This window comes from Lithobates pipiens, unplaced genomic scaffold, assembly GCF_037356315.1.
Source record: "Lithobates pipiens isolate NorthernLeopardFrog02 unplaced genomic scaffold, aLitPip1_a1.2 Scaffold_19, whole genome shotgun sequence".
NCBI classification, from domain to species: Eukaryota; Metazoa; Chordata; class Amphibia; order Anura; family Ranidae; genus Lithobates; species Lithobates pipiens.
This window is the reverse complement of record NW_027507764.1, coordinates 241,055,874-241,072,013: the sequence shown is the minus strand read 5'-3', so window position 1 is coordinate 241,072,013 and position 16,140 is coordinate 241,055,874. Positions and strand designations below refer to the sequence as shown.

Sequence of the window (16,140 nt, the reverse complement as noted above, 5' to 3'; positions counted from 1 at the left end):
TGCCTTTACAGGTGACCACTTTAGATTTACGGAGGAGGTCTACTGCTAAAATTAGTACCCTCAATCTGACCTTCGTGGTGATACCTCACATGCATGGTGCAATTGCTGTTTACATATGCCACCAGACCAACGCTTGCGTTCCGCGTTGCGCCTTAGCAGGGGGGGACAGGGGTGTTTTTTTTTTTTTTTTTTTATTATTTATTTTGCTTTTTTTATTTTTTTTTAAACTGTTCCTTTCATTTATATATATTTTTTTATGATTTTTATTGTTATCTCAGGGAATGTAAATATCCCCTATGATTGCAATAGGTAGTGACAGGTACTCTTTTTTAAAAAAATTAGGGTCTATCAGACCCTAGATCTCTCCTCTGTCCTCAAAGCATCTGACCACACCAAGATCGGTGTGATAAAATGCTTTCCCAATTTCCCAATGGCGCTGTTTACATCCCGCAAAATCTAAGTCATGAAATGTTCGTAGCTTCCGGTGTCTTAGGCCATAGAGATGATTGGAGCCATTCTGATCTCTGATCAGCTCTATGGTCAGCTGGCGGAACCACCGGCTGCATTCTCAGGTTCCCTGTTGGGACAGGAGAGCCTGAGAAAACCATGGAAGATGGTGCGGGGGGGGGGACATTCCCTCCCACTGCTTGTAAAAGTAGTCTAGAGGCTAATTAGCCGCTAGGATTGCTTTTACATAAAAGCCGACCGCTGGCTGAAAAGAATGATACCAAGATGATACCTAAACCTGCAGGCATCATTCTGGTATAAGCACTCAAAGTCCCGCAACATACCAGTATGTTGCTGGAACTGGTTGGGCATATATTGTAATTTTTTTTTCATGCAGCCTGTGGGCTGAACGAAAAAAAAATATTGATCGGTGGGTATGCCCACCATTAGATACCACCCTTCATCCACCCACTTTCTAATGGTGGGCATACATGCACCATTTATATATGCCGAAGCATGGGGGCATCCTCCTGCAAAAGGTAGGAGCAGATCGCTCCTCCACCCCTTATGCCCCCATGCTTCGGCATATATGCTCTTTTTTAACTGTGGTGGTGAAATCACCCCCGACAGTGCTGGAATCGCGGCTTTATGTATCATGGGAGCAAACGCTGTTGCTGTCAAGATAAATAAATCCACTCTGCAGCAGAATGGCGTACCTGCTAAGCAAATGATGGTTAACAATAAAACAAAGTAACATTACAGTATAACAGTAGGACTTACCATACCTGCAAAGCAAATACAAAAAAAATCGCAAAAAATAACACATTTAACACAATCTGTGCCTAAAATATATATATGCCGAAGCATGGGGGCATCCTCCCGCAAAAAAGTTATGCCGCGTACATACATTCAAACTTTTCCACGGGCAAGCCCTCCGTCGGAATTTTGACTGTATGTACGCGGCATTAGGAGCAAAATCGCTCCTCCACCCCTTATGCCCCCATGCTTCGGCATATATGCTCTTTTTTAACTGTGGTGGTGAAATCACCTCCGACAGCGCTGGAGTCGTGGCTTTACATATCGTGGGAGCAAACGCTGTTGCTCTCAAGATAAATAAATCCACGCTACAGCTGAATGGCGTACCTGAAAACAAAAAATGGTTAACAATAAAACATTGCAGAATAGAATACAGTACAAAGGAGCAGAACAATAGAGAGAGAATAGAGAGAGAGAGAACAATAAAACGACAACTATTTTTGGTTTTTTTATTTTATATTTTTTTTGTTTTTTTTTTTTTTTTTACTTTTTTTTTTTTTTTTTTTTTTTAACACTTTTTCTGTTGTAACGGTTCCAGCGGTTTGGGTCTCTCAAAATGCGATGGCATCTTGGGAGACCCTGTGAACGTGTGCCTAGCCTGTGCAATGCTGTACCCTACGCTAATACTCAACTAGTGAATGGTAGCGTTCAAAACACTCACCCTGACAAAGACCAGGCTGGTCAGGACAGCGGGGACAATAAGAACGGGTGTCACGCCTAAATCCGCGCTTTCTGCAGACACGACATTTTCTTTGGGGGGCTCGTTGGGTAGGGGTACTCGGGATGGCATAAGAATAATGCCTCTCATGCAGCCGGCTTACTGCATCTGGTAGGGGAAGGTGAGGTGGAGCACCGCCTGGATACAGAAGGGCTCTGACGATATCCTCCTGGAATTTGAGGAAGGATCCAGTCCGTCCTGAAGCTTTGTGTAGTACATAAGCATTCAGTATAGCCAATTGGAATAAATAAACAGACACTTTTTTGTACCAGCGTCTGGACTTACGGGCAACTAGATACGGCGCCAACAACTGGTCATTGAGGTCCACCCCTCCCATGTTAAGGTTATATTTGTGGACACAGAGGGGTTTCTCCACAATACCAGTCGCCGTAGGAATTTGGACCGTCGTGTCTGCATGAAGGGAGGTAAGAACGAAAACATTCTTATTATCCCTCCACTTCATAGCGAGCAAATTATTACTGCGCAAGCAGGCTCTCTCCCCCAGCCTAAGACGGGACTCTACAAGCCGCTGGGGAAAGCCCCGGCGATTAGGTCGCACGGTGCCACATGCTCCAATCTGCTGATCAAACAAGTGACTAAACAGTGGCACGCTTGTGTAATAATTGTCCACGTACAAGTGGTACCCCTTTCCGAATAAGGGTGACACCATGTCCCACACTATCTTGCCAGCGCTTCCTATGTAGTCAGGGCAGTTCTCCGGCTCTACGTGACTATCTCTTCCCTCATAAACCATGAAACTACGTGTATAGCCTGTGGCCCTGTCACAGAGCTTATACATCTTGACCCCGTATCTGGAACGCTTGTTGGGGACGTATTGTTTGAATGACAAGCGACCAGAAAACTTAATCAGGGACTCATCAACGCAGACAACTTGATCGGGAGTAAACAAGGCTGCAAAACGTTGGTTGAAGTGGTTTATGAGGGGCCGAATTTTGTAGAGCCGATCGTACTCAGGGTCTCCACGAGGACGACAGAGTTCATTGTCGCTGAAGTGCATGAACCGCAAGATCTGCTCGTATCGTGCCCTGGACATGGAAGCAGAGAACACGCGCATATGGTGAATTGGGTCAGTGGACCAATATGACCGCAACTCACTCTTTTTGGTTATGCCCATGTTGAGGGAGAGGCCCAGAAAGATTTTAAATTCGGAAACCGTAACTGGTTTCCATTGTCTGGCAAGGGCGGACTGGGGAATAGTGGCGATGTGTTGAGCAGCGTACAAATTGGTTTGGTCCACAATAGATCTAAAGAGATCTTCGGTGAAAAACAGTGAGTAAAAGTCAAGTGTCGTAAAATCAACTGTTTCCACGTTAATGCCAGGTTGGCCAGTGAATGGGGGAAGTACGGGTTCTGCAGAAGTGGTGGGCACCCAAATAGGATTGGCGAATTCTGCAGGAAGGGCACTATGGGTACGACGGGCCTGTCTTTGTCTTCTTCTTGGTGGCAGCGGGACACTACTTGTGCTTGCCACCTCGCCAGCTTGAACTGCACTTATGGGACTCGCCACGTCACCACGTGTTACTGCAGTGCTGGATGTAGGTCCAGGGTGTACTAGGCCGCTGGTGCTTGCCAGTTCACCAGAAGGATGAGCGGCTCTAGTACGTCTCTGCATCATACGAGTGGCCTGCGGTTTATGCACCTCAACAACAGAATACATTCGGGATCGGGCACACCTGTCCCTAACAGAGGCCTCATCTCCGTCGTCAGAGGTATCTGTCATGGAGCCGCTGTCCTCTACAGGATCGTATTCTGAGCCTGAATCTGACAGATGAGTGACGTCCTCTTCACTATCTGTCATGCTCAGAAACGTGTAGGCCTCTTCACTAGTGTACCTTCGCTTTGCCTTTTTGGGCTCTAAATTTAGGGGTACACTAGTGAGACTCACAGGTAAAAAAGCACCTAGCCTGTCAGCGACTGTTTCAAAACGCTACAAAAAAAACTGTTAGCGATCGCAGGGATCAAGCCTGACTCTGCGAACGCTGCAGTTATGTGTGTTGTGTTTTGTAAGTGACAGTGATCGATCGATACTGCACTTGGGTGGGCTGGGCTGGGCTTGGCGGAGGGGCTAAACGCAGGTGCTAGCGGGTATCTGGGCTGATCCCGCTAACAATGCGTTTTGGGAAACCTAAAATGCAGGCAATGCTAATATAGATCTGATCAGATACTATATTACTAAGGGAGGTGTATGCTTTGCGCGTGGGTGTTAGCGGTACTGGCACTAACCTGACGCTGGGGCGACGCAGGCCTTATCTGACCCTCAAACTTATATCACCCGCCGGGTGATCAGGGGGTTAAACCTTTATTAGGTAATAAATGGCGGGTGCCCTGAAACAAAAAAAAAATAACTAACCAACCAGCGTCACCTGTAACAGTTATATGGTGATCACTGGTGAAAGGGTTAACTGGGGGGCAATCAGGGGGCTATGCGGTAGTATATGGGGGTCCCTGACGCTATAAAAAGCTGCGGCGAACCCAAATACTTACCTGCCTAACTAGCGTCACCTGTGACACTAATACAGCGATCAGAAAAAAATCGCTTATTAGTGACACTGGCAACGGGGGGTGATCACGGGGTTAAACCTTTATTGGGGGGGTTAGGGGGGCACCCTAGAGCTAAAGGGGGCTAACCCTAACTGCCCTAACAGTTATTACAGTCACAAATGACACCAATGCAAAAAAAAAAAAAAAAAATGCACTTGGTGTCACTGTGACTGGGGGGGGCAGGGGTGATTGGGGGGTGATTGGGGGGTGAAAAGTGTGCCTGGCGTGTTCTACTGTTAGTGTAGTGTGTTGGTGCAACTCACCGATCCTCTCTCCTCCGTGCCGGAACGAAAAAGACCGACACGAGGAGAGATTACATCATTTCCTCTCCTGTGTTTACATTACAGGAGAGGAAGTGATGTCACGAAGACTTTCTATTCGTCGGGAACGATCGCGAGGGGGTGGCCATGAATGAATGGCCGCCCCCTCATCCCGGATCGGTCCCGAACGAATACCGACCGCCGCAGGCACCGGGCGGGGGCCCGATCGGGCCCCCGACCCGGGGGAAGGCAGGGACGTGCATGTACGCCAATATGCCTGCCCGTGCCATGCTGTCGACGTACATCGTCGTGCGGCGGTCGGGAACTGGTTAATATATTATGTATTACGGTCGCCATTTTGGTACTCCTATGTTGTTTAACTTCCTTCAGTGCCACACAGTGTTCATCAGTGCCACCTATCAGTACCAATCTATGCCTATAAGTGCCCATCAGTGCTGTCTATCAGTGCTGCCTTTCAGTACCCAGCAATGTCACCTATCAGTGCCCATCAGTGCCACCTATGCATGCCTATCGGTGCCGCCTATTAGTTCCCATCATCAGTGCCACCTCATTGGTGCCACCTTATCAGTGTCTGTTAGTGCAGCCTCATCAGTGCCTGTCAGTGAAAGAGAAAATCGAAAATTCCTATCAAAATACTTACCGTAATTTTCCTTTCCTGATGGAATCCATGGCAGCAACATGTGGGAAATAACTCATCATGCACACCCGGGTGGGCAAAAATGCTGAACAAAAAGATTTATTTAACACTGTCAACTGACAGAACTTTCAAACCAAAATCAACAGAAGATGAGGATGCTGGCTCAACACAATAGTGAGACATGAAAGTATGAATTGAAGACCAGGAGGCCGCTCTGCAGATTACTTCAGGCGTGACGAGAGGCCGCCCATGAAGTTGAGACTTCTAGTAGAGTGAGCTATAACCGCCTCAGGAGGAGCCAAACCCTTCTCTCCATAAGCCCATTGGATTGCCTGGATCACCCAAGCAGCGATGGATCTGACGGAAGCCTTAGAGCCTTTATTTTTTCCGTGGAACAGAGCGAAGAGAGAATCAGTTTAACGGAAGGAAGCTGTAACATCCAGATATTACCTTAGAGTAACTCTCATATCAAGAGGATGTGGATCCAGACACCCAGCAGAATTGAAGGTAGGAAGTGTGATTTCCTGGTTTTCATGGAAGAGAGGTAACCTTGGGGTTTGTTCCCAACATTGGAATTAGGACCACTCTATCTGGAAAAAAAGGTGAGAAAGGGTTCCTTTGCACCTAGAGAGTGAATTTCAGAAATTCTCTTTGCCGAAGTTATGGCTACCAGGAAAGAGGTTTTAAGGGTTAATTCTCTGACTGAGAGAGATTTGTCAAGTTGTGAGAAGAAATCCAGAACCAATGGAAGATCCCATTTGGGAAATCTAGGTTTCCTCTGTGGCCTAAGCCTGACTGCACCTTTGAAAAGTTGTTTTGAACAAAAAAATCCCCCTATATAAATAGAATTATAAGTGACCACCAACACCACACACAAATCAAAAACATGAATATTTTATTAACAAATACAGAACAAAAGATACACATAAATACATTAAAACCAGAGGGACTACTAAGCAAACAAAATGTTATAAACACATAATTACATAAAAAATTACATAAAAAAAAAAACAACCAATAAATATTAATCATACTCTAAGCTGATGACCCCATAACCGACGCATTTCTAGTTGCTGAAAACTTTCCTCGGGGGTGAAGAGCAAAAAGTTGGGTGGTAAGTTGATAATTCTACAACATAGAAAAACACAATCTTACACAAACTTGCATGTATTTTTTTGCAAATTTGTGTAAGATTGTGTTTTTCTATGTTGTAGAATTATCAACTTGCCACCCAACTTTTTGCTCTTCACCCCTGAGGAAAGTTTTCAGCAACTAGAAACGCGTCGGGTGTGGGGTCATCAGCTTAGAGTATGATTAATATTTATTGGTTGGTTTTTATTATGTAATTTTTTATGTAATTATGTGTTTATAACATTTTGCTACACCATTGGGACACTGTTTGCTTAGTAGTCCCTCTGGTTTTAATGTATTTATGTGTATCTTTTGTTCTGTATTTGTTAATAAAATATTCATGTTTTTGTGTAGCGTTGGTGGTCACTTATAATCCCATTTATATAGGGGGATTTTTTTGTTCAAAATGTTTCAGGGATGAGACCACCACACTAGAATCTTTTGATCCACTGAGAGCCCCTTTCTCTCTTTTGAAAAATTGTTGGACCAAAGGATGATTAGCCCATGCGACTCCAAAGAATGCTGAAATTGCTGATACTTGGACATGAAGAGAACTAACAGAGCGATATCCAATCCTGACTGCAAGAAAATTAAAATGTTCCGAACTGTCAGGGTATTACAGGAACTAGACCTTGAAGACATGCGACTTGTAAACTGCGCCCAAATTCTCTCATATACCCGATTGGTACTACTTCTTCGTGCACTAAGGAGAGTGGGAATAACCTCTTCAGGGCAGCCTAACGCCTCCAACCTTCCCCTTTCAAAAACCAAGCCTTTAGGCACAGGTGATCCGTGCAAGAAGATCTGGTCTGGATAGTAAAGGAATCTGATCCCTGACACTGAGGAGCCTCAGAAGCGGAAACCAAGGCCTGTTGGGCCAATGGGGAATTATTGCTATCACTTCTGCTGTCTCTGACCTGAGTCTCCTCAGGAACTGAAGAATGATGGGAGTTAGCGGGAAGGCATATAGGCCCTGTGGAACCGCCATTTTTCCGTCAAGGCGACCACCCCGTAGGCTTGAGGATCCCTGTACCTGGAATAGTACCTCGCCAGCTTCTTTTTGCAGGGGGAGGCAAACAAGTCGACTTTCGGGAGAGCCCCAATGTTCGGATCCAGGATGTTCTTCTGGAGGAAAGATCCCAGGTGCCCTGAGCCACTTCGGCCAGGCAGGGGGCGCCCCAGCCTCTGTTGCTGGCATCTGTCATCATAGGAAACAGAGCAAAATCAAATGCCACACAGGGGTTATCTTTGTCAGAGTCACTGTCAGATATGGCAATCGAAGGGTGGCTATGCACAGAGGATTCCCAAGTATCCTGCAACTGAGTCTCCCTCCCTGGAGAACGTGAAGGCTCTGCAGGAGGAACATAGGACTGGTCATCAATGTTTCTAAGAGACTCCTTAACAACCCTTTCCACCAGGGATTTACGTTGCTGGTCCGTATTTCCCCTTTTCTTAGACGCCTTGGCTGATCACACAAAGATTTCCCTTTAGGGACATGAGCTCTACACTCCCAGCAGGAACTGGCTGAGTGACTGGAATGAGCCTTCGAGGAATGTGATCGTTCCTCACTACAGTGTCCTGATCTTGAGGAAGAACCGTAATGTTTAGATTTGGAAGAGGAGTGCCAGTGATGCGACTTAGAAGAGTCGCTCCCTCTGTGAGAGCTGCGATGCTGTTCTGATATGGAAGGGCTGAATAAAAACAAAAAAGAGACCATCGGAAACAAGACATCAGGAAAAAGGTAACAAACCAGATACACACCCCCCTAATCACCGGTCCCTCAGGTGGAAAAAACAACATTCCAAATACCTTTTATGAGAGGGCTGGCCACAGGCAGGCGGTAGAGAATCTGTGTCCTCAGCGATATCCATTTGTGCTGAAAAAATGACAAAGGGTTCAATGCAAGGGACAGGGAAGATATAGCTCACCTGTCCCAGAATGCCACTTACCAGTAGCTGCAACACAGGGGCAGGGGGAAGTCACCGCAATAGCCCGCAAGCATTCCCAAGGCTTCCAGACTAACTCCCCAGTTTAAATAGTGCGCCCCTGTGATGTCACCGCTGCACCCGTGAGTATGCACGAATAGCGCCATTTTGCTACAATCGCGCATGCGCAAAACCAAGCCTCGATCTCGTACCACATTCGCGCATGCGCAGTACGGCCGAAAACTAAACCGGGAACGCAGGAAGAACCAGCCGCCATGCCTGCAAACAAACGGCACAATACAAAAACACAAATAGGATAAGAAATACTACATAAACTGCTGCCATGAAGAACAAAAAATCTCTCACCACTCCCACCATGATTGATCACCCAGGCCGAAGGTAAGATAAGAGGACACCGGTCTTTCCAGGGGCAAACAGGTCACCTGCTAATAGCTGGCTGTCTGACCAATGCGCAGCTTGCCTGCCAGTGGCCAGGACATGGGCTTCTTCTCAGCGCCTCTTCCACTGTCCACTCCATACCCTGCTAATAGCTAGGGCTTAGCGGAGTAATGCGACTTTCCAGACCCAGAATCGCAGTTTGGCCAATCTCAATCGTGGGAATGAAAAGATCTTTGGGTAGAAAGACCTTCACTAAGTCCTTCGGAGGAGGACAAAAAAAAGAACACGGCCATGGGAAGGGAGCAAAGATTTATGGGAGTAGTGTCCTATAGGGTAAAGAAGGCGGGACTTGACCCACACGTTTCTGCCATGGAGTCTGTCAGGAAAGGATACTTATTTACAAAGTTTTGTAACAGAAACAAAAAAAAGTGTTTTGTTTTCAACATTTTTAGTCTTTTTTTTTTATTTGTTTAGCAGAAAATAAAAATCCCAGAGGTTATCAAATACCACCAAAAGAAAGCTCTATTTGTGGGAACAAAATGATAAAAATTTTGTTTGGGTACAGTGTAGCATGACTGCGCAATTGTCATTCAAAATGTGACAGCGCTGAAAGCTGAAAATTGGCTTGGACAGGAAGGGGGGAAAGTGCCCAGTATTGAAGTGGTTAAAAACCTAATTATGTAATGCCCATCATAAATGTAATGCTCAACATAATTCATTATTATACAAACATAAACGACATAAAAATAAGTATATAAAAATCATTAAGAATTAGAGATAAAACAATTTACATCTAAATCTGCGTTCGACCCCGCAGGTATCATCAACTTGGTATATCCATTTTGTTTCATTCTGTGATGTGACTTTTTTCATATTGGTGTCCCTCCAATGTCTTTCTAATCTAACCACAGTTTTTAAGGGTCTCTCCCGGTGACCCCGCCCCTTATGATGTCACAGTCCCAGCATGCCCTGTGACTTGACATCATAAGAGGCGGGTGACCGCGTGACATCACCCGGTGACCCCGCCTCATGCCTATATAACTCGCCGCGCACCTCGCACGCGGTATTACAGCGGGAGAGAGCGTCGTGTCAACATCGAAAGAAGAGAAGAGGGAAGGAGGACGCAGAAGACTGGGTCACGGCTAGCAAAAGAGCTGGAAGAAGATAGCAGAGGAGCCCGAAAGAAGAACCGGAGAGCAGCAGAAGAGGCCGGAGAGCACGGAGAAGAATCAGAGAGCGGGAGAAGAGGCCACAGAGCGTGAAGGAGTCGTAAGAGACCCCCGAAGTCGGAAGAATACCCCTGGAGCTGCCTAATAAATTACTTTAAAAACCTGTGTAGTGTGTTTTTTTTTTGTTGACACTTTTCCCCAGGTGAATAGGTAGGGGTATGATGTACCCCATACTCATTCACATAGGGTGGGGGGCCGGGATCTGTGGGCCCCCTTATTAAAGGGGGCTCCCACTCCCTGATTTCGATAAGCCCCCTGCCCACAGACCCCGACAACCAACGGCCAGGGTTGTCGGGAAAAGGCCCTTGTCCTCATCAACATGGGGACAAGGTGCTTTGGGGTGGGGGCACAGGGTGCCCCCCTTCCCCAAAGCACCCACCCCCCATGTTGAGGGCGCTCGCTCATCCCCACCCGCTTTCCTGACCGGCCGGGCTGCGTGCTCGGATAAGGGTCTGGTATGGATTTTGGGGCCGTTTTTTCAGTGTAGGGGGTTCACCTTAAAACCCATACCAAACCTAAGGGCCTGGTATGCTCTTGGAGGAGGTACCCATGCCGGTTTTTTATTAAAAATTTGGCGTGGAGTTCTCCCTCAAGATTCATACCAAACACAGTGCCTGGTATTGGCGGATCCCCGCAACAGTGTGAACCTGGCCTCAATGTCAGAAATTAAAACAGAGGGATAGGGTTCGCTATGGAATCTGTTATACAGAGAGTATGTAGTGTAATATAGGTAAGAGCAGCCTCTATTGTGTTTCCATCCAGATGGATGGAACAGTAAAATAGGTGAAAGAAGGAGAATAGATGTGGCGCTATACCTTATTAAACTCACTAAAAAATATAAAATATAAAATAATATAATATAAAATAAAATTGTACAAATTTTCCAGCTTTCTGGCTAATATTTTTTAAAACCAGCGAGAAACCTTGATGGACTGAATAGTAAAATCAATAGTAAAATCCATAAATGATAAAGTGCTGGGGGTTAATCCTTATTAAATAGTGAATGCAAAGTGAATATAAATTTTCCAGCGTGCTAGTTAGTGAATGCAATAAAACTGTACGGTCCACTCAAATTAGGTAAAGATGAATAGATAAATATTTAGATAAATAATTAGTAAAACTATCATGAATCAATCAATACTCAATAGTGAAAACTACTAAAGGTGCTTGTGACTGTGATTGTAGCACAACCAAATGAATGGACACAAGGGGAACAATCAAAATTATATAAACGTGAATACTGGTGGGATGGTGGGTGTGAACACACTGTGTCAAATCTCAGAACATGCCAAAAATGTCACAATATGAAAATAGAAAAAATAGAAAATTAAATAAAGATAAAAAATTGAATAAAGATAAAAAATAAAAAATTAAAAAATTAAGTCCAGAAAGTAAAAAGTAAAAAAATCTTGCGGTGACAAGTCAAATGTGAAAGTCCAATTGAATAAAGTTTAAAATTAATATTTAAACATAAAACGAATATTTGATGGTGAAAAAGGTAAGTGAAGAAAGTGACTTCGATATTCGTTCGCAGTGAACGTTTGCAGTGAACGTTTATGGATTTTGCTCTCACCAGAGATATGACCCCGTCCGGGGTGGATCAGCCTCCACAGTATAAGCCACTGTGTCGCTTCTTGGGCTGTCTCTGCTATGCTGCTGGGGAGATCCCTCGTTCTTCCATGGGACGTCTCACCCAATGACGCTCTAAATGATAAACACTTTCATCCTCTGACTTGTTTTGTAACATGAATCTCACCGGTGACTCAAAGTATCCTGTTCCAGCAGCACCTTACAATGTGGTTGCGTACAGTTGTGAGCATCTCATGCTCTTCCTCAGGCTTCGTGCACATATTTTTTAGTGAGTTTAATAAGGTATAGCGCCACATCTATTCTCCTTCTTTCACCTATTTCAATGTCAGCAATGCTTGTTGCTCATTGGGAAAGGAAAAAACACATTTTTCCTTTCCCGATGCGAGCCAGTTTGGTGCTAGCTCCCAAGACGGGGCTTGCAGGGTGTCAATCTCGCCGATAAAGGTGGCGAGATTGACACAATATCACGGTCACCTACTATACATGCAGCTGCCTAGCAAAAGCGCTTATGCCAGGGATTGAACAAATAATAACAGAAATTATAACACTGCAAGGTTGCGCAAGCTGTACAGAGGTCATATGAGTAAAACATGACGGTTCTAACCACCCTTGGCAGTGTTAGGCCTGGACATTGATCCGTGACCACAATAAAATGCTAATTGTCTTATTTATAACTAAAAGCAAATCTCGCTGCCCGCTAGAAACCACAAAGTTACTACACACCATGGCCTACATTTGACAGCCCATTCATAAAATTCAGGCTGTGCTGTGTAGCCTGCAGGGTCTTAAGGAATTCTCAAAGAGAACTTTGTAGTTAAGGTTGATTATATAACTTTGACAGGGCATGCAATCATCCTGTTATACAGGGTTTTTTCCTCATTCATTCATTGCTTCTTAGTCCCAAAGAACCACAGCACTTTAACCACCATCGGATTTTAAAGGTAAAATGCCTTCTAAAAAACGTTGTTTGTAGGATGTAATTCCTACATCTAGCACTTGCCACTGCTCTCCCCTTCATTATTAAAATTGCTTTGTGTTACACAGCAGGAGTGGCTGTCAAAATGCAGCAGCTCCTGTGTAAAATGATACTTGCAGATAGTCTGCAAGTATCAGTGAGTAAATACAATGAATAAATGTAGTGTTTGATTGCATTTTCTATTTAATTCATATGTAGAATACAATATAAAATGCACCTCTATAGTGCTTTAGGGTGTGCACTCCAAAGCTCAAACACAGATGTGACTTTTAATCTGCATATGACATCCCAGATGTGGCCTCTAATCTGCCAATGGCATCCCTTAAAAAAAATCCTTACAAGTTTAAAAAAAATGAAAATAAAATTCAAATTTTAGGAAAAAAGGAAAATTGAAAATGACTGTAGTGGCATGGCCCTGTCTATAATCTCTCTACATAAACTGCAGAATAAGGATTGCTGTTGGACATGGTAAATGGTTACACATACGATCATCGCCTAAATAAAGTGATAGTAGTTTACTTTAGTAGTTTAGCAAGAACACAGGTTATTCAGAAAATGAGTAGAAATGTTAATCAATTTATCATTGTACTTTACAGTTCCATTTTGCAGAATAAAAGAAAGCATGGGGGCTCCAAGTTCATTGGTTGAAATTCATTCTGCCAATGAAACATCGTTTGACATCTCTAATATGAAAATTGCATCAAATCAAATTCGGCCTACGTCAATCTCTATGGAACATGAATACACTGAAGATCTATCTAAATTAATTGAAGTACCAGAAGTAATTCATAATAACAGTGAGAATACAGAATCAACAACTGATGTATACATGTTTGAATCACCTGAATTGAACTTGAATCTGATAGAGGAAGGAGTGGATGGATTAAGAGAAGAAGATTCTATGGGTAAGCACTCGCTAGTTTATTGTATCTTCAGGTATGTTATCTAATTTTCACACTACCTAGGGATGTGCGGTTTCTTTAGTGAAATATAAAATTACATTTGATGGCTTAAAAAAATTCACAAAGCCCTGAGGTATTTGGGGACAAGAGAACCCTTCTTCAGGGAAATTTACAGATGGATTGTAAATTTTATTCCCCACAATATGTGCACAATATTGGAAAGAGCATGCATTGTTTTTCAATGTACCTGCAGCTAAACAGAAAATGTTTTTTAGAGAATAACAGTGTTATGTTAGATTAGAAAGTGACTCGATTTCACTATTATGTTCCTTTGACTCCTTGCCTGACAGTCAGAGGTTGATTAATGTCTTCCTGAATCATCATGATGTGCATATTCCTGGGGTATGTACATTGATTATTTGAAGAAATGAATGATCAGATCATGCATGTACAGCTGGGTAGTTTCTTAATATACTTCTTGGGTGCCCTATTGATGTTGGCTAAACCAATTGCTTATCTCAAATCTTCAAATGAAAGCATTTCTTTCCTATATATAATACAAACAGGGCTGCTGTTAGAAATCATGGGGCCCCGTACAGCCTACCTGAAAGGGCCTCCACCTTTGCTGAAATATCAGAGGTCTTAACAGACCCCTGATATCTCATATTTGAGAGTAATAAAGGGAATGAGGACAGAAAGTCCCTTTCTCTGCAGCCTCAGCTATGCTGAATGAATAGGAAACACTCTGCGGCTTCCTGTTCATTTACAAACTGGAGCATGGTAAACATACTTTTTCCCTGTACAAAATAGTCATGACGATAGTGTTACTAGACCCACAACAGTAAAATCAGGTCTGTATATGCAGTGAAGCACGCTTTTTCTACTCACTGTGGAACGTAGGGGTTTAATCCTCTGTTTGATCTGTTTGATCCTTCCTTCTCTGATCCTCCCCTTCTTCCACAGACCCCAAAACATCTAGTTGACCAAAGCCTTGGGAGCAAGCTGCACATGCTTAGTTTGGTGTGTATTGTTAGAGAGGGTTTTTTTTTCTTGGGAGAGTACATGTTATCAGCACAGGGCCAATCAGCACTGTCCAGACAGAGCCTCAAAGGACAATCAGGGGAGAATGAAAACTCCTCCTACAAGCTTTACCAGTGCTCTGCTAGACACCGATAGAAGTCACAAGACTGCTGTAACTGGTGATGAGAAAAAGTAGTGAGCAGTTAATATTTACTAAAAATATTGCATTTCTATGTTCTGTGTACTATGGGAGACCAGATACAGTGAATGCAGGGTCCTGGGTTTAATAACACTTTAAAGCCGGCAATGGAGAAGTGGGATGGAATAGGGAAAATTGGGCCAGTGAGTCTGGTTGCCCTGGGAGAGGAAAATTAACCAAAATGACACGTATCCCAATTTATAACTAGCTTTTAAAGTAAGATGCACACAGAAGGGCTTTGCCTAAAACAAACAAACACGTTTCAAAGCATACTTAACAGCTAAACAGAAAAGAAAAAAAAATTATACTCTAGTCCAGAGGTCCCCAAACGTTTTAAGCAAAGGGGTGGTTTATTGTCCTTCAGGGGGGCCAAACTGTGGCCAGTGGGAGTAAAAAATGTCTGGGTATCAGTGCCCCATCTTTAATTTTAATGAGAGGAATAGTGCCTCATTGTTGATATCAATGAGAAAAATAGTGCCCCATTGATGGTTGTCAATAGGGAGAATGATGCTCCATCATTAGTGTCAGTTGGTGGAATAGTGCCCCAAGGGCCAGATAAAGTAAAAAAAGTGCCACACTTGGCCCCCGGGCTGCAGTTTGGAGACCACTGATCTAGTCTAACAATATGTGTTAAAAATAGAGGTTTTATCAAAAGTATAGGGACACACCAGAAGTCCAGCAAAGCAAAATGGCAGCTTAAGATATCTAAAAGGGCCCCACACCAATTCCAACAAGTTAAACAAAAATGGCAACCACATCAATTTATAACTGTTTTTTAAAGTAAGGCTGGCCATGCATGAGTCAGCTTTTTTTATTCAACCAGTGAGTTGAAACGAAAAAAATGACCTGATCCTACCCACTGTGTCGAAGTCTGACAACAGGTAGACGTCCCTGCCATCAGAATACACAGATTAGTGCTACAGTCTATTGCCTGCAGTGCTGAACAAGCACATTTTTCCCAACAGGGTGGTTGAACAGAAGTCAGTCGGTAGATTGACTTCTGTTAACCAAAGTGACTATACATGGATTGAAAATCGGCCAGCCCCTGCTAAACCAGCCAAATTTTGATCCATTTATGGCCACCTTAAAGTGGGAGTAAACCCACTTTTTCCTCTTTTACCTACAGGTAAGCCTGTAATAAGGCTTACCTGTAGGTACTGTGAATAGCTCCCAAACTTGCACTGTTTAGGAGATATTGACAGTGCATGCAGCTGGTGCATGTGCGCTGAAGGTCTGGCATACCATGCCGTAAACAGTGGCCTGTGCCGTAAACAGTGGCTCCCACACATATGTGCGGGAGGGACGTCA

At 43.9% G+C, this 16,140-nt stretch overlaps 1 protein-coding gene across 1 annotated transcript in view; it reads left to right on the top strand.

Moving 5' to 3' along the window:
- The window catches only part of PKD1L1 (polycystin 1 like 1, transient receptor potential channel interacting), a 358,247-nt gene that overhangs the window by 58,039 nt on the left and 284,068 nt on the right, over nt 1-16,140 (top strand). The window contains exon 9 of the mRNA XM_077491844.1: nt 13,308-13,616. Within this exon, the coding sequence (XP_077347970.1) occupies nt 13,308-13,616 (309 nt within the window). The remainder of the gene's footprint in view (nt 1-13,307; nt 13,617-16,140) is intronic.